General features: G+C 40.1%; 1 protein-coding gene across 1 annotated transcript; it reads right to left on the bottom strand.

Moving 5' to 3' along the window:
- Positions 1-488: 488 nt before the first annotated feature.
- LOC141761816 (CD5 antigen-like) lies at positions 489-15,770 on the bottom strand. Its single transcript, XM_074625450.1, has 6 exons — positions 15,470-15,770; positions 10,111-10,425; positions 8,177-8,473; positions 2,351-2,680; positions 1,075-1,157; positions 489-951 (listed from the first exon to the last, which is right to left on the bottom strand). The coding sequence occupies exons 1-6, from the start codon at positions 15,768-15,770 to the stop codon at positions 805-807; spliced, it is 1,473 nt and encodes a 490-aa protein (XP_074481551.1). The 3' UTR covers positions 489-804.
- Between the last annotated feature and the right edge of the window lie 8,317 nt (positions 15,771-24,087).

The following is a 24,087-nucleotide window of genomic DNA, read 5'->3' on the forward strand; positions in this document are numbered from 1 at the left end:
TCAGAGAGAGAAAAGAAGTACTTAATCATGAAAATTTGCAAAATACTTTATTACAACATCTTGTGAAATAAGCAAAATCCTCAATTTGAAAAAAAGTAGTAAAAGTAAATAATTCTCAATTATAGATTTGTGTAAATTTGTTAAGTACAACATTAAGATTTCCACGAGTACAAAATTCAGTAAATTCCTAAAATACAAAAGTAAGTAAAATTCATAGACATGTAAGTGCAAAATTAAGTAAACTCCTTATGTACAAAAAATTAGCCAAATTCTACTGAAATAAAATTAAGCAAAATTCTTATGTAATAAGAAAATTCCTTAATTACAAAATGAAGTAAACTTCTTTAAAAGATAAGTACATTACTTAATTCTAAAAATTTGCAAAATTCTTGATGACAACATTGAGTGAAATTCTGATGAAATAAGCAAAATCCTTCATTAGAAAAAAAGTAGTAAAAGTAAAATCCTCAATTATAAATTTGTGTAAATTTACAGAAATGATGTCTGTTTAATATATAGCATTGTTCCTGACAGGCCTGGGTTGTACTCCGGTATTCCTGCTTTCAAGTCTAGTTTTAAATGACACTTTATGTTTGTGAGGTGTTTTTAGAGATTTACATCTTCAGTAGGTTCCAATGGGCTACATACATTCTGATAGGAAGTCAGAACGTATGAAAAGACTAACACATTGTTGGTTTTCATATTGAGAGTGAGACAAATATAGTATATAATGTGATAGAATAAATGCAGCCTTCTTTTTTAAAGGGAACATTCATATAAAATGAGCTGCTGCTGGGTTGTGTGTCATAAATCCATCTGGATGTGAGATGAGCTCCTTGGAGGTGCTACTCTGCTCCCTGAGCTCCTTCCTCCTTCAGCTGCAGGAACACCCAGGTTATAATAATCCGGCTCAGCCTTCTCCCGTCTGCCCGGCCTCTGTCCCCTGGTGGGCTGGAGACACATGACAGCACATAGATGTGACTTCCTGCATCACTCCTCTCTCTTCACTTCAATAAACACAGACTGAGTGTTTCATGTCATTCAGTGGTCTAAACAACAGACGTGAGTCAGTACCTTATAGTAGAAGTAAAGGCCAATGTTCGCCGACAGCAGAATCAGCGGCAGGACGATCGCTCTGATGATAAAAGGCCTTAGATCTGATCAAACACATGGACAGTCATCACATCACATCACATCATGAGTCCAACAGCTCCCATTAAACACAAACTGTATTGACCTGAAATCTAAAACCACTTCTTGAATCTGCTTTATGTGAATCCAGGTTCTGAGGACAGAGACTGTTCTTTGTTGGACAGATTATAAAATCCTCTGAGATTAATCTGTAGAAATACAACTGACGGGACTTTAGTGAGACTTTTATGTGTTTATAACCAAACATGCTCTGTCCTCCAGTAGATTGTTGCTGTTGACATTTATACACTTTGTAGAAGTTTGGTTACTATATGACATGTGGAACACAATGACTGTAGTCACAGTGTCATTCCACAAACAACAACATGCATGGACTTATTATGACTGAATATGTCATAACCCTTAAAGTACTTTAATAAAGTAGTACTAGTACTAAATTTCTCTCTTTAATTGGTTGTGAGCAGACGTCCTAAAGTGACGTCATCTCCACGTAGAATAAACCTCTAATTTTTGTTCATGTTTTCATCTCTATGATCTCTGAAGGCTACGACAAATTTTGTCAAACTTCTTCAATACAAAAATAAGCAGAATTCTTATGAAATAAAAAAAAATCCTTGATTAATAAATTAACTACAATTCATGAAATAAGCAAAATCCTTCATTACAAATTAAGTAAAATCCTTAATTATAAAAAATATGCAAAATTCTTAATGACAAAACTACATAAATTCCTGAAGTACCAAAACATGCAAATTTCTTATGAAATAAGAAAATTCCTTAAGTACAAAATTAAATAAAATTCTTATGAAATAAGAAAATTCCTCAAGTACAACACTATGCAAAATTCTTACGAAAAAAGAAAATGTCTTAAGTACAAAATTAAGTAAAATTCTTATAAAAATGAGAAAAGTCCTTCAGTGCAAAAATATGCAAATTTCTTATGAAATAAGAAAATTCCTTAAGTACAAAATTAAATAAAATTCTTATGAAATAAGAACATTTCTTAAGTACAAAATTAAGTAAAATTCGTATGAAATAAGAAAATTCCTCAAGTACAACACTATGCAAAATTCTTATGAAATAAGCAAAGTCCTTAATTATAAAATAAGCCGAATCCTTTATTACAGAATGAAAGCTTTTCTGTTGTCAGCTGATCATTTCCACATTTTCCAAACCTGCATGTAAACAGTCAGTTTACCTGCGACGGTGAGAGAGATCAGACGGCTCTCAGACGAGAAGTCATGAGAAAAAACATAGACGTGATAAACACAGCTGTAGCTTCCTTGGTGGGCGGGCTCTGCAGCAGGAAACAGGAAGTGGGCGGAGTGACTGACAGCTGGCTGGGTGTAGTTGAGGGCAGAGGTGGAGGAGGTGAAGTTGAGCTGGAAGGAGCCTCCTGGGTACTGTGGCTGGATGGAGCAGCTGATGGTGAAGGTGGAGCCCCTGAGCACGTGAAACCCCCGCTGCTGGGCCTCGGAGACCCCGTCCACGGAGGAGGACCCAGAGATGTTGGGCTGAAGCAGCAGGTCTGTAAACACAGAGAGATTATTGGCTGAGAGCTGGGGCACTGTCTGAAAACGGTGTGCACTGGTTTGCTACAGTTTCCGGGTTGAACGGCGTGTTTCCTAGAAATGGTGCAAACAGGCTTTGAGGTGCGTTTCCTCTCATTTGGTGGGTGTGTCAGAGGTGTTACCCAATCAGCAGCGACGTGCACGAACCCTGCCGTATTATGAAGGCAGTGCATTTGCGTAGAACAACAGAGTGTTCAGTGCACCGCCGTTTCCATTTAAACGTTTTTCTGTGTTTTGTTGACCCTCCGTTCAACAAAATGGACCTGATTTCGTGCCTCCTCGTCTCCTCGATCCTCGATGCTCCAGCTTGTGATCCAGAAATTGATCTCAGCGCTGTATCTTGAAGGACATCCCAATTCCTAAAATGCATCTGGAGGAGCGAGGAGGCTTGCCGAAGGAGCTATAAGCGATGATACTTCTGTGTATACTTTGCGTAAGTCTTCTAGGCACCCGTGTTTTTTTTTGTTTTTTAACAACTTTATTGAGGCAGTTATCAAGTTTAAAACACTTGTGTATGTAACTCTAGTCTACAATTACAAACACGCCAGGGGGACTAAAGGTTGTAATAAAAAAGATTCAAAAAATAAAAGTTAGATAAATATCTTGTAAAGCTTACAGTGGTTTATTCAGAGTTTTCACGTGACGTCACGGCCCTATGGGAACGCCCACCTGGAGGGCAAAAGAAAGTTGCCCTCCACTGTCCGCTAGCGACAGCTCAGCTTTTACAACACTGTTAGTTGTTCAATTTGATGCACAAACCGAAGAGAAGACGAGCCTGGACTGTGTTTCTACAGCACCGTCTCAGAACCAAAACCCAGATCAGAGGATTGTGGATTTATGGAATTAAAATAGATGTGCCGCTGTCCCTGACGAGAGCGGACTACACTGACTGCACACCCTTGCAACCAACGACTTCGACCAAGCTAGCCGTCTCTCCCGTCTCCATGGTCAAACCAGCTCATTTAACCATTCAACCATTTAAATCATTTTCCAGACTTTGCTTCGCGAGCGGTGTTACTATGTCTGCTCTGCCTGTGTCCGTCTCCAGCGGCTGGTTTAACTACGGAGATGCGAGCGACAGCTAGCTCGACCGCAGTGAAAAACGTTAATTTCTTGTCCTTCACCTCGCAAACAAAAGGACTAGTGACCCATCCAGATTGAAAGTACAGATAACTGTGACGTTCCACTTTCATCTTGGCGACAGTATAAGGGATGGAGTCTCCACAAGATATAATGTTATGTAGCTAAACATCATCAAAGTAATTCCACTTAAATGATTAAAATACCGCAGCAGGTACTGTATATGGGTCACATGTACCTAAAACTTGCAGTTTGTATATGTATCTTACATATACATATATACATATATCTTTCCGAGGTCTCATTTTGTTAAAAGCCTGTTGCCTCAACTCCTTTCTCCTCGCGTCTCTTCCTCACCTCCTCGGCTCGCATCTCTCGTGGGTGGGACTAAGACGCGAGGAGAGGAGGCGAGGAAAGGAGGAAAGGAAAGGATGGAGGATGTAGAAACTGTAAAATGGGAAAGGCCTCCAGACAGACAGGTGTGTCATGTCAGGTGAAGCTCAGCAGTCTGTGGAGAGTTTGAAGCTTTCAGAAACAAGCCCACTTCTATCGCAAGCTATTTAAACATTTAATAGATAGACAGGAGATTCATTAGAGATATCTGCAACGTTGTTTAGCCTAGTCATAACTCTAATTCTAAGATAAGATAAGATAAGATAAGATATACTTTTATTGTCCCCGTTCGGAAATTTTTCCTGGACTCCGTCCAACTGCAGTTACAAACGCTAAATTAAAACAGCATCAACAACAATAATAAAAACAATTCCACATCAGACAAGGAAACAGTTCCACAGAAACAGATGTTTCAACACATACACAGTCCACGTATATAATGGCACATACTATCACACACACTATCACACACACCATGGCAGATATTGCACCCAGGTAGTGCACTGCACCGTCTACTGTCTTGCCCATATTGCACAGACAATAGTCCAATATTACACAGATGCAACATATTGCACTGATTCTAGATATCTGTAATGTTGTTTTGACTAGTCATAACTCTAATTCTAGATATCTTTAATTATATTTAGACTAGTCATAAATCTAATTCTAGATATCTGTAATTACATTTTGACTAGTATGATTCAAACTACTTTTCCCATTCATGTGTATGGGGTTTCTCATAACGGATATCCACAACTGAATTGTGACTAGTCATAATTCAGTTTCAGATATCTACAATCTAATTACAACTAGTCATAACGAGATTTTAGATATTTCTAACTGTTATATAGGATAGTTAGAACTGAACTACAGATATCTCTAACTGTTGTTGTGACTAGTCACAATGACGTTCTAGATATCTGGAATAAGAACTCTGACTAGTCACAATGTAATTACGACTAGTCAAAATGTAGTTGTAGATATCTCTAATGTTAATTCTGGATAGTCAAGCTGAGCTATTAAATGTTAAAACAGCTCTCCATACACTTCTCTACACTTTAGGATGTCATTGTCCTGGATAACTTTACAGTTCAGACCAATGGAAACCACCGACTGTCACTGTGACAGAGGAAGGAACATACTGGAAACATTACTGTCATAGATGATGTCACTGATGGGCTTACCTGAGCAGGTGAGATTCAGGATGGAGTTAAAGGAACCTGATGTTGCACACTCCCTCAGAGCAGATCCAGACTGAACACAGTGAGACCTGATCCACCACACAGATCTGTCTGAGGACTCCTCTCTCTTTTCTACAGAAACAGCAGAGCCACAGTCCAACTCTCTGCAGGCAACAGCTGCTTCCTTCAGGGTCCAGTCAGAGATAAAGTCACTCACTGGTCTCCAGTCACCTTGATGTTTCACCTCCAGTGTTCCTGCACAGCGACTGTCTCCTCCCACCAACCTGACATCATCAGGCTCTGAACAGAAACAAGAGAGTCATCAGTAAAAGAATAAAGTGAGTTTCATTAGAACAGAAATGAACCAGATCAGAGCTGCAGCTCATCTTCTACCTGAGCAGGTGAGTCCAACAGCTTTGCCAGGTGAGCAGGTGTTTCTATCTGAGCCTGAGCTTCTACAGTCCAGGAGAGCAGACTCATTTCCTCCACACTGGAACTCTTTGGTCCACATTGAAGCCTCCATGTCTCCATAGAGCGCCCCCTGGAGGACTGAAAGAGCCCCACAGCCGAGCTCCCTACAGACCACCTCAGCATCCTGCTGGTCAAAGTCAGCTTCACACACTGAGGACCACGACTGGTTAGAATGGTGAGACTTCACCTCCAGTCTGCCTGAGCACAGACTAGTCCCATTCACCAGCCTGACAGAGTCTGGAGAGATGATAGTTTAGAGCGGTCCATGCCATCGATTCGCTAAGTTAGCTCAAAACACAAATATCAAAAGCCAAAAGATCAAAACCATATAATTTATATTCAGAATGGGAGAAGGATTATCTTTTTGTTTCCTCATATTCTAACTCTGTCTGCATTATCTGCAATGTGAGCATGGCTTTACGAAAGAAGGTCAAGTTGGAGCGGCATTTCAAAACGGGGCACTAATAGGTTGACGGTGAATAAGTCTGGAGAGATGAGAGAAGATAAAATAGAGAAAGATAAAAGACACAAGACACTAAATAAAAAGATTTCATGAAACAAGGCAGAGTTGCAACTTCAGCTCGATGAATCTGTGTTTTGGACAGACAGTACTTCAGCTTTGAAGTACATTAATAATAAAGACAAGTGCTTCCATACATTTGTGATAAATAGGATCTCTGCCATAGTAGAAGTTTCAAGCCCTTCCCAATGGAGGCACGTTGGCTCTAAAGACATCCCAGCTGACGCTTCATCCAGGGGATGAAGGTGCTTGAATTTCTAAAGAACTTGGTTGGCTTGAGGGTCCAAGTTTTCTGTGGAAGTCTGAGAAAGGTTGGCCAGCCGATTATGTCGGTGATGTCATAGTGAACTTGGATGATCCGGAGGTCAGAAAGGTCACCTCTGTGAATTCCGTTGTCAACAATTCACTTAAATACACTGACTATCTCATGACTTACTTCACTGACTGGAAGAGGCTGAAAGTGTCAGTGGCCTGGTTTCTAAGGCTGAAAGCAATTCTGTTGGAGCTCAGTAGTCTGAGAAAGGGGTTAACTGCCTCTGACAATGCACAAGCTTGTCAAATGGAAAGACTAAAGGCCACAATCACACAGAGGAGGAACGTCAAAAGACCTGTTGGAAGCGGAGCTGGCTGTCATTTGTTATTTGCAACAGCAAAGGTTTCAGGATGAATTTTCCTCTCCGGTATCTGAAAAGGGAACCGTGAGCATACAAAGTTCCATTTATAAGCTGGAGCCGAATTGGGAAAATGGACTCCTAAGAGTTGGAGGGAGATTAAGCAAAGGAGCAATGCCTTTAGAGGTAAAACATCTCATCCTCTCCAATGATCAGCATATCTCCATGCTTATCCTCCAATATACTTACAAACTATTAGATCACAGCGGTCAAAATCATACACTATCTATACTGAGGAGGAAGTATTGGATTACCAATGCAAACTTAACTGTGAGGAAGATCATATCTGAATGCAGCTGTAGCAGACGGTACAATGAAACAGCTATAGAGCAAAAGATGGCAGATCTTCCGAAGGAGAGAATCATTCCTGATTTTCCTCCATTTACCAAAATCGGAGTGGACTATCTTGGACATGTGGAAAGAAGGAAAGGCCGGACAACTTGCATACGTTACGGAGTGATATTTACCTGCCTGACGAGTAGAGCAGTTCATTTTGAGGTGGCAGACTCGCTGGAGACTGACACAAGCATAAACGTGTTACGTCGGTTCATCAGCAGGAGAGGGCAGGTTGTTTACATCAAGTCAGACAATGGAGCTAACTTTGTCGGAGCAAAAAGAGAACTGAGAGAAGCTCTCGCCACATTGAATCACGCCGGCTGGAGTTGAATGGAGTTTTAATCCACCAGCAGGATCTCATCACAGTGGTGTTTGGGAGCGTATGATACGCATAGTAAAGCGCGTTTTCAACTCAGTCTAGCACCAGCAGATGTTGGATGATGATGGACTCCAAACAGTTATGTGTGAAGTAGAAGCCATTCTTAATGATCGTCCAATCACCAAGCTTATAGATGTTATAGATATCTGGAATAAGAACTCTGACTAGTCACAATGTAATAACGACTAGTCAAAATGTGGTTGTAGATATCTCTAATGTTAATTCTGGATAGTCAAGCTGAGCTATTAAATGTTAAAACAGCTCTCCATACACTTCTCTACACTTTAGGATGTCATTGTCCTGGATAACTTTACAGTTCAGTCCAATGGAAACCACCGACTGTCACTGTGACAGAGGAAGGAACATACTGGAAACATTACTGTCATAGATGATATCACTGATGATGTCACTGATAGGCTTACCTGAGCAGGTGAGATCCAGGATGTATTTAGAGGAACCTAGTGTTGCACACTCCCTCAGAGCAGATCCAGACTGAAAACAGTCAGACCTGATCCACCACACAGATCTGTCTGAGGACTCCTCTCTCCATCCTAAAGAAACAGCAAAGCCACAGTCCAACTCTCTGCAGGCAGCAGCTGCTGCCTTCAGGGTCCAGTCAGAGTTAAAGTTATCATCACCCACTGGTCTCCAGTCTCCCTGATGTTTCAGCTCCAGTGTTCCTGCACAGCGATCGTCTCCTCCCACCAACTTGACAGGCTCTGAACAGAAACAAGAGAGTCATCAGTAAAAGAATAAAGTGAGTTTCATTAGAACAAAAATGAACCAGATCAGGTTGCTCCCGTCAGGCCGCAGATATAGTTTGCCTAAATGTAGGACCAATAGGCTCAACAATTATTTTGTTCCGACTGCCATTGGTTTCCTAAACAATACCCTGTAATGTTTTATGTTATAAGCCTTTTTGTATTTATTGCCTTTAATAGGCTATTCATTGTGTTAATTGTTGTTGTTTGATGGCTGTGTGGTACTGCTGACTGTACAACAAATTGCCCCTAGGGGATAATAAAGTTTTCCTTGACCTTGACCAGACCTGGGGTCTCATTTATAACCGTTGCGTACACACAAAACGGGGCCTGAAATGTGCGTACGCCACTTCTCACAAAACAGTTGTGATCTATAAAAACAAACTTCACGGGAGAATGTGCGCACCGGTACGGAAACTTCGATTCTTGCGTACGCACATTATGGAGGTAGGGGAAACTGGCAATGCAGATGGTGAGGTGGTGAATTGAGGCCAGACTATAGAAATTAAATGTGAGAGCCATTATACGTATATGATGCCTCTCACACATTTAACTTCACTTCGTATCACACGTTATAGAGCGCCAATAGTTTTAATATCTTCTAATAGTGTGTAGATATCAACAAGTACGATATTATTTTTCATTAAGCTGTTTTGTGTAAAATCGCTACAGTGAACATGATATGACTAATTAATTAATTTATTTATTCATATATTAGATAGGGACAGATACAGTATACATAGACTAAATGAAAACAGCTATCAGATGCAACTACAGTATCAGACTGTCTCCAGTGCACCACCCGGTGCACTACCGTGGTGGCTCTCATACACACTCTGCTTCCTCCAGTCACCTCCACCCGGCACATCTTCACCACCTGCACGCACAGTATGGATTGTGTAAATTAACAAAGTGAGGAAATAAAACCAGTGACAGCTCTCCCACAATCGTTACTCTTCATATCCTCATTATCATTATCAGTCCTAATCATAATGCAGGACAAGTTCACCATAACAACTTACATAAATAAATAAATTGTGTTCACCTATCAAACTTCCTTTTACAGATAATATCCAGGGTGGGGGGATATTTCTGATTGTCATGATCATTTTGGCAAGTTGTGAATCGATAAGTCTGATTTCTGTAAACATATAAACACTGCAGTGACACTCGTAACATGCTGCATGGTGGATGCGCTGTCACTGCGAGGACTATAAATGAAAGAATGAGGAGGGAACGAGTGTTCAGGGATCTCCTCACCTACAAGCACATCGATCTCTGTGTCAGAAAAAATATATATACATATACTATATATATATACAGAAACATTCATGAGGTGCTTTGCATCGACCATTTATGGCTGAATGTGGGCGTGTAGAGGGCGGAATATGAGGCGGATCCACGTGCGCACATTTCCAGGTGGACTGTGATTTATAAAGGGAACATTGCCTGCAAGTGTGCGTACGCACAGTTTTAATAAGTCCGATTTTTTCTGGCGCACACCATTTTCGGCTTTTGTGCGCTCATATATTTTTAGTTTTGATCCTAAGCACTGTTTTATAAATGAGACCCCTGAACTGCAGCTCATCTTCTACCTGAGCAGGTGAGTCCAACAGCTTTGCCAGGTGAGCAGGTGTTTCTCTCTGAGCCTGAGCTTCTACAGTCCAGGAGAGCAGACTCAGTTCCTCCACACTGGAACTCTTTGTTCCACATTGGAGCCTCCACATCTCCATAGAGCGCCCCCTGGAGGACTGAAAGAGCCCCACAGCCAAGCTCCCTACAGACCACCTCTGCATCCTGCTGGTCAAAGTCAGCTTCACACACTGAGGACCACGACTGGTTAGAATGGTGAGACTTCACCTCCAGTCTGCCTGAGCACAGACTCTTCCCATTCACCAGCCTGACAGAGTCTGGAGAGATGATAGAAGATACAATAGAGAGAGATAAAAGACACCAGACACTAAATAAAAAGATGTCATGAAACAACAATTCAGTGATTCAAACTGGACTCAGAACAGTTCCAACATGAGTTCATCATCAGGACACATCTTTTCACTGCTCATTGAAAGTGACAAACTGGAGAAGTTTAGAGCGGTCCATGCCATCGATTAGCTAAGTTAGCTCAAAACACAAATATCAATAGCTAAAAGATCAAAACCATATAATTTATATTCAGACTGGGAGCAGGATTATCTTTTTGTTTCCTCATATTCTAACTCTGTCTGTATTATCTGCCATGTGAGCATGGCTTTACGAAAGAAAGTCCATTTGGAGCGGCATTTCAAAACGGGGCACTAAGCCAACTGAAAGAGTGTATTATATACAGATTCACAATATGTAGTTAGGGAGGGACAGGACCAAGACATAGGAATTAGATTTATAACTGGTTTTAAATGTCTTAAAAACCTCCCTGAATCAAGACATCAGCTACCAGGTTACATCTGTGGAGACAATCAGTCACAATGCTGATCAGATTAGTCTTCTATTAGTTTAGGTTTTCCACCTCCGATGAAGAGCAGCACACAGCCTCTTCTCAAGCCTCAGGGCCCTATTTTAACCATTGGATGATATTTTAGCATAGAATTAGTAAATAATGTAACGTGCAATGAGTGCTTTATATTTTCAATAAAATAACATTTTGCAGTTTCTGTGGAATATTTTGGTCTAAAACCAAACTGTTGTGGGTGAAGTAGTTGATTGGTCTCTAGGTGGTCAGCTAGCTGTGCTGCCACAACCCTCTCAAGTACCTTTGACAGGACAGGAAGAATAGAAATAGGGCGATACTATGTCAGATCACGATTCCCTGCTTTAAAGACGTGAAGGTGTAATGATGCCTTTTTCCATTTATTTGGGGATTTGCTGGTCCTAATTGATAAGTTAATGAGATGAGTCACAGGTGTATTTCTTAATGAAACAAGTATCCAGATGTCTTTTGCCTTAGAATTTGATAATTTCTTAATAACTTCTGCAATTTTTGCTTCATCGACCTCTTGGATACGAAAGGAATCTGGTGATTCCATGGCTACGGAATTATTATTTATAGCTGACAAATCTAAATTTTGGGTCAGTTCTTCTACTGATTTTATAAATTATGTGTTAAATTCATGCGCCATGGTGGCATTATCTGTGGCAATCGTGTCATTTATTTTCAGTTCCTTAATTCTTTTCCAACGTGGGATTTGTTGGTTAAATTGTTGAAGTATTTCCAGAGGGATGCGTTGCTGCGTTTCCTATAAGTCGTGTATAATATGAAGCTTTTGCTTTGCGTAATTCCAGCACTTGTTTTTTCACAAGTTTACGTATGTTATTATTTAGCCATGGTAAAGTTGTCTTCTTTTGTGTGCATTTCATGTTTTTGGTATATTTTGTTATGTAAATTGCTTAAAAAAGTAACTTTTTTTACTCAGATTTCATGCATATGGTGTTGTGTTCTTTATACTATGACAGTTTTCCTAAAATTAAATTTAAAAGAATTACACTATATGGCCTTGATTACAGTATCATAATATATCATGAAATACTGAATGGTAACCCCTGTATCATGATACGTATTGTATCGCCAGATTCTTGCCAATACACAGCCCTAATATAATATAATAAATCCAGCCTTCTTATTTAAAGGGAACATTTATATTAAATGAGCTGCTGGTGGGTGAATATAGAATTTAGTTAAAATAACAATGTGCCACACGTCATATTTAACCGGTGTGGCTTTAAAATGACAGCTCCGAGGCTCCGAGGTCTCATTTTGTTAAAAGCCTGTTGCTTCAACTCCTCTCTTCCTCGCCTCCTTGGCTCGCATCTCTCGTGGGTGGGACTAAGACGCAAGGAGAGGAGGCGAGGAAAGGAATGGAGGATGTAGAAACTGTGAAATGGGAAAGGCCTCCACACAGACAGGTGTGTCATGTCAAGTGAAGCTCAGCAGTCTGTGGAGAGTTTGAAGCTTTCAGAAACAAGCCCACTTCTATGGCAAGCTATTTAAACATTTAATAGATAGACAGGAGATTCATTAGAGATATCTGCAACGTTGTTTAGCCTAGTCATAACTCTAATTCTAGATATCTGTAATTACATTTAGACTAGTCATAACTCTAATTCTAAATATCTGTAATTACATTTTGACTAGTACGATTCAAACTACTTTGCCATTCATGTGTATGGGGTTTCTCATTACAGATATCCACAACTGAATTATGACTAGTCATAATTCCAGTTTCAGATATCTACAATTTAATTCTGACATGTCATAATTCCAGTTCAAGATATCTTTAATTCCCCTCAGTTGTAGATATCTACATTGTCCTTTTTAGATATCTAAAATTAAATGTAGACTATTCAGAATGAGTATGTAGATTTATCTAACTGGAGTTAGGGATAGTCTAAATATAATTACAGATATCTAGAATTAGAGTTGTGACTAGGTGAATGCCGTATGGGTTTATAAAGTGTGTCTGGAGACAATAAATCTACAATAGGCTGTAAATTTCTACCACAACTCTCTAGTGAACAAAGCTCTCGTTGGCCACAGATTCCTTGATGATGAGCTCTTTCTATTTCAAGTCATTTTCTATCTGATCCACAGCGGTCCCCGACCACTCGTCTCACAGCCGGCTGCACATAGAGACCAATGTAATGTGTCCAGCTCAGAGGACTAAAGGCTCGTTGTGATTAAAAGGAGCTTGTAGCTCGTTGTCTACCTCACTACGGTTGGAAAGAGCCCTTGTTGGTGTTTTAACTATGTTTCTCTGATGAGTTATTGATCCAGGAAGAATCTGTCAATATCTTTCACACTTTACCGAACTACCCAAGTTAGCAAAAGCTTCTGCTGACACTGTTCAGATGCTTTGTTGGGACGATATCCAATGGGAAGCCTTGATGAGCAACGTCATGACAACAACTCTGTCTAGTCATAATGAGGTTATAGATATCGGTAACTGTTATATAGGATAGTTAGAACTGAACTACAGATATCTCTAATAGAATATCTAGAACTGTAGTTCTAGATATCTGGAATAAGAACTCTGACTAGTCACAATGTAATTACGACTAGTCAAAGTGTAGTTGTAGATATCTCTAATGTTAATTCTGGATAGTCAAGCTGAGCTATTAAATGTTAAAACAGCTCTCCATACACTTCTCTACACTTTAGGATGTCATTGTCCTGGATAACTTTACAGTTCAGTCCAATGGAAACCACCGACTGTCACTGTGACAGAGGAAGGAACATACTGGAAACATTACTGTCATAGATGATGTCACTGATGATGTCACTGATGGGCTCACCTGAGCAGGTGAGATCCAGGATGTAGTCAGAGGAACCTGATCTTATACACTCCCTCAGAACAGATCCAGACTGAACACAGTCAGACCTGATCCACCACACAGATCTGTATGACTCCTCTCTCTTTTCTACAGAAACAGCAGAGCCACAGTCCAACTCTCTGCAGACAGCAGCTGCTTCCTTCAGGGTCCAGTCAGAGTTAAATCCTTCCGCTGGTCTCCAGTCTCCCTGATGTTTCACCTCCAGTGTTCCTGCACAGCGACTGTCTCTTCCCACCAACCTGACATCATCAGGCTCTGAACAGAAACAAGAGAGTCATCAGTAAAAGAATAAAGTGAGTTTTATTAGAACAGAAATGAACCAGATCAGAGCTGCAGCTCATCTTCTACCTGAGCAGGTGAGTCCAACAGCTTTGCCAGGTGAGCAGGTGTTTCTATCTGAGCCTGAGCTTCTACAGTCCAGGAGAGCAGACTCATTTCCTCCACACTGGAACTCTTTGGTCCACATTGAAGCCTCCACGTCTCCATAGAGCGCCCCCTGGAGGACTGAAGGAGCCCCACAGCCGAGCTCCCTACAGACCACCTCTGCATCCTGCTGGTCAAAGTCAGCTTCACACACTGAGGACCACGACTGGTTAGAATGGTGAGACTGGTGAGGCTTCACCTCCAGTCTCCCTGAGCACAGATTAGTCCCATTCACCAGCCTGACAGAGTCTGGATAGATGATATAAGATAAAATAGAGAGAGATAAAAGACACCAGACACTAAATAAAAAGATGTCATGATACAACAATTCAGTGATTCAAACTGGACTCAGAACAGTTCCAACATGAGTTCATCATCAGAAAGCTGTCAAACTGAAGAAGGAGTCCTTTCAGGCTGGTTGCTGGTTGGCCGAGGGGACTCCTGAAGCAGCAGACATGTATGTTTCATATTAGTGATGTGACGATGAGGAAATGTTCCCACCGGTTAATAAACTTATGACAACACAGGTGTTACCGATTACACCGGACATTTTACAAGAAAAGATGACGGTCAACATATGTAGCGCACTGACTCTAATCTTTACCGTTGGGTGGCGGTGTTGCCTCTCCAGTAGAGCTTTTGCTGAGGGGCTGTAGAGGTCTACCTGGCGCCGGCTGTGAACGCTCCGTCCTCGCGGCGATTACCTCAATAACGTTTTGGTTCCCTCATAGTATTTGGGTTTAAATCTGAAATATTGCCAAATAGGCGCGTTTGCTTTTCGCTTCAACACCAAATCCTCCGCCATCGTCTTGTCTGTCAACTCTCTCTCATCCCGTGTGTGAAATCTGACTCCTGCTACTCTGAGCTGACTCCTTTCGGAGCAGATGCATTCACTTTCAGATTGTAGCGTCCGTCATCCGACTATCTATTGATAAAATGCCGCTGATACGACAAAATGAACTAAATGGGTTTTATTTCTGCAAAAAAAGCATGACGAGGGTGGGGACGGTGGGGACGGTGGGGACGGTGGAGACATAATGTAATCGGTGTGTGCCCGACCACCGTGTAACACCGGTGGCAGCAGATCAACAGACTCCATCATGGCTGCTGGAGACAGTCTGCTGGGATTCTAGCTGCTGCATGTATGTGTCAACCTGGGTACATTACTGTCATAAATGATGTCACAGATGATGTCACTGATGGGCTTACCTGAGCAGGTGAGAGCCAGTATGGAGTAGGAGGAACCTGGTTTTGCACACTCCCTCAGAACAGATCCAGACTGAACACAGTCAGACCAGATGTCCCACACAGATCTGGATGAGGACTCCTCTCTCTGTTCTACAGAAACAGCAGAGCCACAGTCCAACTCTCTGCAGGCAGCAGCTGCTGCCTTCAGGGTCCAGTAATAGTCACCCACTGGTCTCCAGTCTCCCTGATGTTTCAGCTCCAGTGTTCCTGCACAGCGACTGTCTCCTCCTACCAACCTGACGGACTCTGAACAGAAAGTCATCAGTAAAATAAGTGAATTTAAGAAAAAATCAAACTGAGACTTGACTTTATTTCTTTATTTTTCTTTTTTTATTTACCTGTTGAGTTGTGATTTTCTTCAGCCTGAAGTCCTGTAGAAATACACAAATATTTATTGTTTTAAGTACATTTTTGGAGATGTGATGGAGCCGCTGGCGGGGATGCCTTGAGACCGGCCCAGCCGTCAGTCATGTAATACGTCTTGCTTGATTATACTTCTGTGTTTACAGTCTGCAAATTGAATCGTTCATTTAGTCAGCAGTATGCAGAACAATATGGGAGTGAATCTTTCAGTATTTCACAATTTGATTTCAATTCTTGGGGTCACGATTCGGTTCAAAATCGATTCTGCATTCAGTACATGGCGGTGCTAATTTCAGGATCTACTCCAGTCCGTTGTGCACTAATAAAGGCGGTATGGTAAATTATATCATTGAAAGCGGAATAAAGTGTGTATAAGATTATGGAGTTTTTATATTTAAAAAAGTTATATCAAAGAATGTAAACACAAAGGCCAAAGGTAACATTTATTCATGCTAAACTTGCAAATAAACACATTATAATAAAAAGTGTTTAGTATTTCTCAATTCTCAGTGACTTCAAGGTCAAGTTATAAAAAAAATAAAAATGCTGCCTGTTATATGACTAATTTGTTATTTATGGCCAGCTGCCTTTTTATTTCTCAGAAATTTGCCAATTTCAAAAATAAATTGTGCACAGAATAACACTGCAAAACTGGTATTTTGTGGGATTTTTCAACTAATCACACAGTAATGCTTGTCACAACTTTGACTTGGTGTGTATTGTTCATCAGTAGCAATATCTAGGTTCTTTTGTAGAAAAAAAACTTAAAAAATTGGCCAAATGACGTGACGGACACAGAAGTTGTAGTTGTAATTAACTTTGATTCGCCAATATTAAAACTGCCAATATTCGGGCCCTTCTAGTTCATTGCGCTGGTTAGCATTATAGCTAGGCTAATGTTAGCGTTTAGCCGACGCCTGGAATGCCATAGCCAAACAGAGGCAGAGTAGGTACCCAGCAAGTCATGAAATCTCCCATAGAAATATATACATAGACGCCGCATCAGACGCTTCAGCCCGTTGCGGCAATACGTCAACATGGGTGCCATAAAGGACCTGGCAAGACTGGCCTGTAACCCTATACAAGTGAACGGGGGAGCTGCTGTTTTTCTGGATAAAAAGCACTATAAGTATAACTACATTTCACAACCGATTTCAACGAGTTGTTATGCTAATTGGACAAAGGCTATATTGTTAACATATTTATGGTTGGGGAGCTGGACTTTGACTATGTTGGTGCCTAGGCCTCCAGGAACTAGCCCTGTAGCTTTCAGCCTCCTTGCCCAAGGCACTTTGTAGATATGGCCTCTGTCCACTCAGCATACCCGAGGCCCTGCAGAAAGGTATTTGACGCGGACTTGATTTGTCCACTTCACATACCTTACCGCAGGTATGCCAAGTGGACCTTGTCCAATGGCAATACCTCGACCAATTGTAGCCACTTGGAATTGGATTACTGGTCCTCAGAGTGTTTTGAGCCATTTTATCAAATTTCTCTGATTTACTTCAAACTTGGCACACGGGAAGCTCTGCCTCCAGGATTGAATGTCCCAAAATTTCAGTTTTGGAAATATAAACCCTGAAAATGTCAATGTTAATGTATTGCCAGTGGACAGGTTGACCTTTTTTGACATTTAACCAATTAAGGCCATATTTTCAATTCTGCAATGAATTTTGACTCCAAAATGGCATGATGTGATCTCTGCGACCTCCTGAATCAACTAGCCTTGGATCTGTATTACTACAATGACCCTGTAAGGAAGTAGCCGTGGAGGGGAGATAAAAGCCTGAAACACAGGATTCTGGATTAGACGGTCAATTTTAGGTGCCCCTATAAATTTCACATCACTTAAAGCTATTTTAGCTGAAATATGACTGTCCATTACAAATACTTTATAATGGGATTTTCCGTAACTTTCAACCCCCATTCATTTGTAATTTCAAATGGACATCTTCCCCCAGAGTGTACAAAATACATAGAGATGTGCAACCACCACAGGATTGCTCTAGAATGAGTGGAGATCAACATATTTCAGTTTCCGCACCCCAGAAGCTCTAGAAAAAAACTTTCCCCCTCCCATCAAGGGGTCTTAGACTTGACGCCACTAACACCCTTCAGAGGTGTGAAGATGGAGTCATTTTTTTGCAGAGCACCTAGAACCACCAAATTTAAGGTGCTTAATCTTGACCCCACGAACTATTGCTGCTCCACATTTGGGGCCTTGTAGGTCCTCTGGTGCCCGAGCAATAGCGGTAAGAAATTTGAGAATTTTGGTGGAAAAATTGGGTGTGCAGTAACTTTCTTTCTAAGGTGTCCAGAGCTTCTAAATTCTAGGGACCATTTCTCCTGTCAACAAAGAGTCCTGGCAGCAAATTTGAGCTCTATAGCTGCTCAGGAGCAAGGTTTGGTCACTAGTTTGTCACTCTGTGCCGTTCGAGGCCACAGTGTCTGCAGGTAAATCAGAGCAGGTTTTGATATCATATTCTGCAATTAGGCTCATATTCTGACCTATACTCGGCCCAAAGGAGGCCTTCTCAACCTCCAAATGTGGATCAAATTAGACAACTTGATAAAATACAAGTCACTTTGGATGTGTATGACATAATTAATAAGAAACTGTGCCTTATTTTGCCTAATTTCGCCAAGTTTTAAATGTTTTTTGCATTTCCCTACTGGTTGAGGCCTACTGTTTTGGTCATGTTTCGAGAAGTGTGTTTTTGTACTTTTCTGAAGCCGAAACAACTTGAAACTCAGGACACTTAAACCACATAGTTGAGTGATGAATATGTTTGATTTTGGTGTCTCTTAACCCCTGAGAACCTTCTTAAAAAGGCCAAAGTATTCTTTTAAAATTTGAAAGGGAAGGTATTACTATTGGACGCCTGGCCTGGAAATTATCCCTCACTTCCCTCATTTGATCTAAAGGATGACCAAAGGAGCTAAAACTCTTGGGAACCAGTTTAGACACTACGAGCAAAAACTTGGAAATAATTTCAAGTGTGGCAAACATGCCCTTGTTCCAATCTGCTTCATTTTCACAACATCCATTTGTGTGTGTGAGAGGGTATCACAGCCAAAATCTGAGCATCCTAGTACATTCCAGCACAAAGTTGTGAAGTTTCTCTTTTCTTAATGTTTTTACATTAAAGCTGCAGTATGGAAAACGTCAACTTTTTTCGATCTTCATTTTTGCAGCATTTATTCATCTATGGGAAAGGGTATAACTGATGAATTTTAAGCCTCCTAACGCAAGGCCTTTTGAAGATATATCCTCTGTTCACTTGGCATACCCAAGACACAGCAGTAAGGGATGTGAAGTGGACAAATGTTGTCAGGATGGTGGGCGGTGTCCAATGGCAATACCCGAGCGATTAAGGTATTGCCATTGGGCAATCCCGTCCAATGGCAATACCCAAAGAGCCTGCCATCTGGTGGACAGATGAAGGGTTACACTGAGAGTGCAGAAAATTGAGAAAACTGAAATATCATAACTCCGCGGGGAAAAGGGCCAGAGCTCCAGTTTTCAGTCCCCTTGATCATTGTAAAATTAGTTACTTTAGAGGCCTTTCCCTGATTTTTGGACCCCGAGACGGGCCCCGAAGGGAAAGCTTTTGAGTGTCCACTTGGAGCTTTGGACCCCATGTTAAGGTATCTGAATTGGACACCTTATCTCCCAAGGACCATAAGTACAGTTATGATCTGAATTAATTGAAATAATGGTGATAATACAGCAATTACAAAAACTAAATAATCTAATGACGTAATTGTTAACCATGACATGCCATCAGTTTTATTACTTTTATTACGACTTTTTTAATACATATCGTACATTTAATGTTTTAAACAAGATGTCATGTTAGATATAAACATCACTAAGCCAACATTAGCTTATATCGATTAGCTAACAATAACAAACGTTAGTTAGCTCTTATCTGATGTTACAGAAGCAGACGTTTTGTAAAGACGTAACGTTAACTTGAACAGTTGATAATGTGAAAAAGTGCTTAAAGGAAAATGTGATATGATAGTGCCAGTTTTTAATAATGACCTAATAATTGATTGAATCCACCATATCAAAGGACAGACCGCTGATCCAGCTCCTCCGTTCACTTGTATAGGGTTACAGGCCAGTCTGGCCAGGTCCAATATGGCTCCCACGTTGTTGGACAATCCAGGAGTCAATGTGGCGTATATAAATGTATGTCTATGTAAATATGTATATGTATATATATGTCTATGTATACATTCCTATGTATCTATGTGTCTATGTATATACATGTCTACATGTATGTATACATTTCTATGTATACATGTCTATGTATACATGTCTATGTAAACAGTATATATGTCTATTGTGACGCTCCTCCCCCTGTCTAGCAGGCTGCTCTGGTCAACCTCAGCAGGCAGTTGGCTGATGAGGGAGGGTCGTCAGCTTGATTGAGTTCACCTGGGCCTTCCAGGCTATAAAAGCTGCCCCATGTGCTCACTGTCTCTCTCTCTTCCTGCAGCCACATCCACCAAACATTCCCTTTGTTTGGTTCTGCATCTTCAACACCTCCACTGAACATATGCCACACATCCATGCACTACATTCATTTGATGACATTACTGATCTACACACTGCATTGTTCATTTTATGTTAACCTTAGTTTAATAAATTGTTTAGTTTTACATATAATCTTGCCTGGACTCCGTTTTTGTCACATTCCCTGAGCCAGTTTGTGACAAACACGTGTCTAAACATAGACATGTATACACGTCTATGTATATACATGTCTATGTAGAGTATATATGTGTATGTATACATGTCTATGTATATATGTATACATGTCTGTGTATATGTATATATTTCTATGTATATATGTAAATGTATAAATGTCTATTTATACATGTCTATGTATAAATGTGTATGTATACATGTGCATGTATACATGTATTATACATGTATATGTATATATATATGTATACATGTCTATATATACATCTCTATGTATATGTATACATGTCTATATATACATCTCTATGTATATATGTCTATGTATACATTTCTATGTTTGTATGTCTATATCGACTTGGACTTATATAGCGCTTTTCTAGTCTTCCGACCACTCAAAGCGCTTTACACTACATGTCAGTATTCACCCATTCACACACACATTCATACACTGATGGCAGAGGCTACTAAGGTGCCAACTTTGCCCATCAGGATTTAATCTAAATACTCATTCACACACCGATGGCTATGCCTCCGGGAGCAATTTGGGGTTAAGTGTCTTGCTCAAGGACACATCGACATGTGACCCGGAGCAGCCGGGGATCGAACCACCGACCTTCCGATTGGTGGACAACCTGCTCTACCCTCTGAGCCACAGCCGCCCTATATATACATGTATGTCTATGTATATACATTTCTGTGTATATATGTCTGTGTATATATATGTCTATGTATATATGTCTCTCTTTATATATGTCTATATACAAATGTCTATGTATATAAGTCTATGTATAGGTCTCTCCCGTTTTTTACCTCAGTGATGAATACATTCTGTTTCCTGTGGCTGCTTCACATTAAAAATCCCACTGTGTTTGTCGGGTTGAGGTGTTTTACTGTGAAGCAGCAGCAGCAGCAGCAGCAGCAGGAAATGTTGTGTTAGCATTATCAGTAAGTTAAAGCAGCTCAGATACGGCTGTAGGAGAGTGAACAGGAAACATTGAGGCTGATATCAATCAGAGCAGCTTACAAACAGCATCACTGGTTGAGTGATGCATCGTTTCCTCTCAATGTGTCATGAGTCTGAATCTATGGCGGACTCCGTCACGAACCATGAAAACCACTGCCCAGAGAGATCATTACTGAGTACACATACGGCTACATTGATTACAGAAATAATAACTGACTAAAAATAGAATCAAAGACTTGGTTTGATTTGGTGAAAATATGAAAGATTATAACCAGGGCTGCCAAAGTTAATGAGTTAAGGCAAATATGTTTTAATGCCACTAATGTCTTTAATGTATTAACACAACTTGAGATTTTTATGTTGTCCCTTGACCTCTGACCTCCAGATATGTGAATGAAAATAGGTTCTCTGGGTACCCACGAGTCTCCCCTTTACAGACATGCCCACTTTATGATAATCACATGCAGTTTGGGGGCAAGTCATAGTCAAGTCAGCACACTGACACACTGACAGCTGTTGTTGCCTGTTGGGCTGCAGTTTGCCATGTTATGATTTGAGCATATTTTTTATGCTAAATGCAGTACCTGTGAGGGTTTCTGGACAATATCTGTCATTGTTTTGTGTTGTTAATTGATTCCCAGTAATAAATATATACATACATTTGCATAAAGCAGAATATTTGTCCACTATCATGTTGATAAGAGTATTAAATACTTTACAAATCTCCCTTTAAGGTACATTTTGAACGGATATAAAAATGTTCGATTAATCGTGATTAAATATTTTAATCAATTGACAGCCCTAGTATTTATGTTATCATTTTATTAACATTTAAATGTATTTATTTATTTTTGCATTTATTTTTCTATTTATTTTAAATTCATAAATTAATTTATAAATTATTAAATTGTATGTATGTTATGTCATTGTATGTAATTGTATGTCATGTTAAATGCAAATAAGCAAGTGCCCACTGCTGCCACAGCTTTTGCCTTAACATAAAGGTAATATGTATATTATATTATTTTACTTAATTATTATTTTTAATTTATTTAAACACAAAGTATTTTATAATTACCTTTGAGGTAATATTAAATCACGCAGTAATTTTTAACAACATTTCCCATAAGCCCATGTACTTCTCACCACGTTTGTGACTGAATGTGAACCAGGATATATCCGCATTTAACAAACAATCAACAAACAATCGACACCCTTTTAATGCTTGATGGTCACAGTTCACCGTGCCTCTCACCGTGTTATCTACCGGATATGCACATGGACTCAAAACAAACAACCGGCAGAATTAAACAAGCGATCTTCTACAAACAGAGTCAAACTATCGCTACAAACAAATGGACCACCGTTCCCCGGTGCATAACAGAGCTAAACAAACAGCAGCATCAGTGATCTCCGCCGGGTAAACAGTCTCTCAGTCTGTGATCCAGTAAGATCTTACTGGCTGCTTCTACAACTTTGTAGCTGTCCGTTCTGCACACAGTCGTACCGCCGATCGCAGCGCTGTTTGAGTGACAGCACTGCTTGTTAACGTGGTGCTAACTTCTCCAGACCCTTTTCACTGTGACACTGAGAGTGTTGCTTTTCTAATGCTCTGGGCGTAATTAGATCAATTAGTTCTCTCCGGTTTACTTCATGAACATTCAGCTTTGCTAGTGGACTTATTCATTTACTAATTATATCCTGATTTATTCATTTTCTATTTATGTTATTTTCTTAATTTCTATTTATTTATACTTATAAAGCTTAATTTCCTGGAACCTTCAGTTTGACTTAACACCCATGTTGATAAGATATTGATATTAAATACTTAACAAATCTCCCTTTAAGGAACATTTTGAACAGATAAAAAAAGTGCCATTAATTTGTGATTAGCTATTTTAATTGATTTGCAGCCCTAATTATAACTTTAATGTGTACAATTTTACAGCATCCATGTTCCTTTTTTGTCTTTTCTTCCTTTGAGTGTGGAGGTGATGTGATGTGATGTGATGTGTGTGGGGGTGATCAGTGTCGGCCCGCCCGATACGCTGAATATACAGCTGTGTAGAGCCCAAAAAATCTTTTTTTCCCCCTTTAAAATTAGGGCTGTCAATCAATTCAAATATTGAATCACTATTAATCACATGATGTTGTAGTATGAGGTTGTACTACTAGTATAGTATAAGGTTGTACTACTAGTATAGCACAAGGTTGTACTACTAGTATAGCACGAGGTTGTACTACTAGTATAGTACGAGGTCGTACTACTAGTATAGTACAAGGTTGTACTACTAGTATAGTATAGTATGAGGTTGTACTACTAGTATAGTATAGTGTGAGGTTGTACTACTAGTATAGTATAGTGTGAGGTTGTACTACTAGTATAGTATAGTATGAGGGTTAGAATCCAGCCTTGGTGTGTGTGATCAGGTAGTTCTCTGGTTTAAAGATCAATATAAAGGTATGAATAATAACACATCAGGTTTAAAGCAGAGTCCTACCTGAGCTCCACAGCAGCAGCAGCAGCACCAACAG

This window comes from Sebastes fasciatus, chromosome 2, assembly GCF_043250625.1.
Source record: "Sebastes fasciatus isolate fSebFas1 chromosome 2, fSebFas1.pri, whole genome shotgun sequence".
In the NCBI taxonomy this organism is placed as follows: Eukaryota; Metazoa; Chordata; class Actinopteri; order Perciformes; family Sebastidae; genus Sebastes; species Sebastes fasciatus.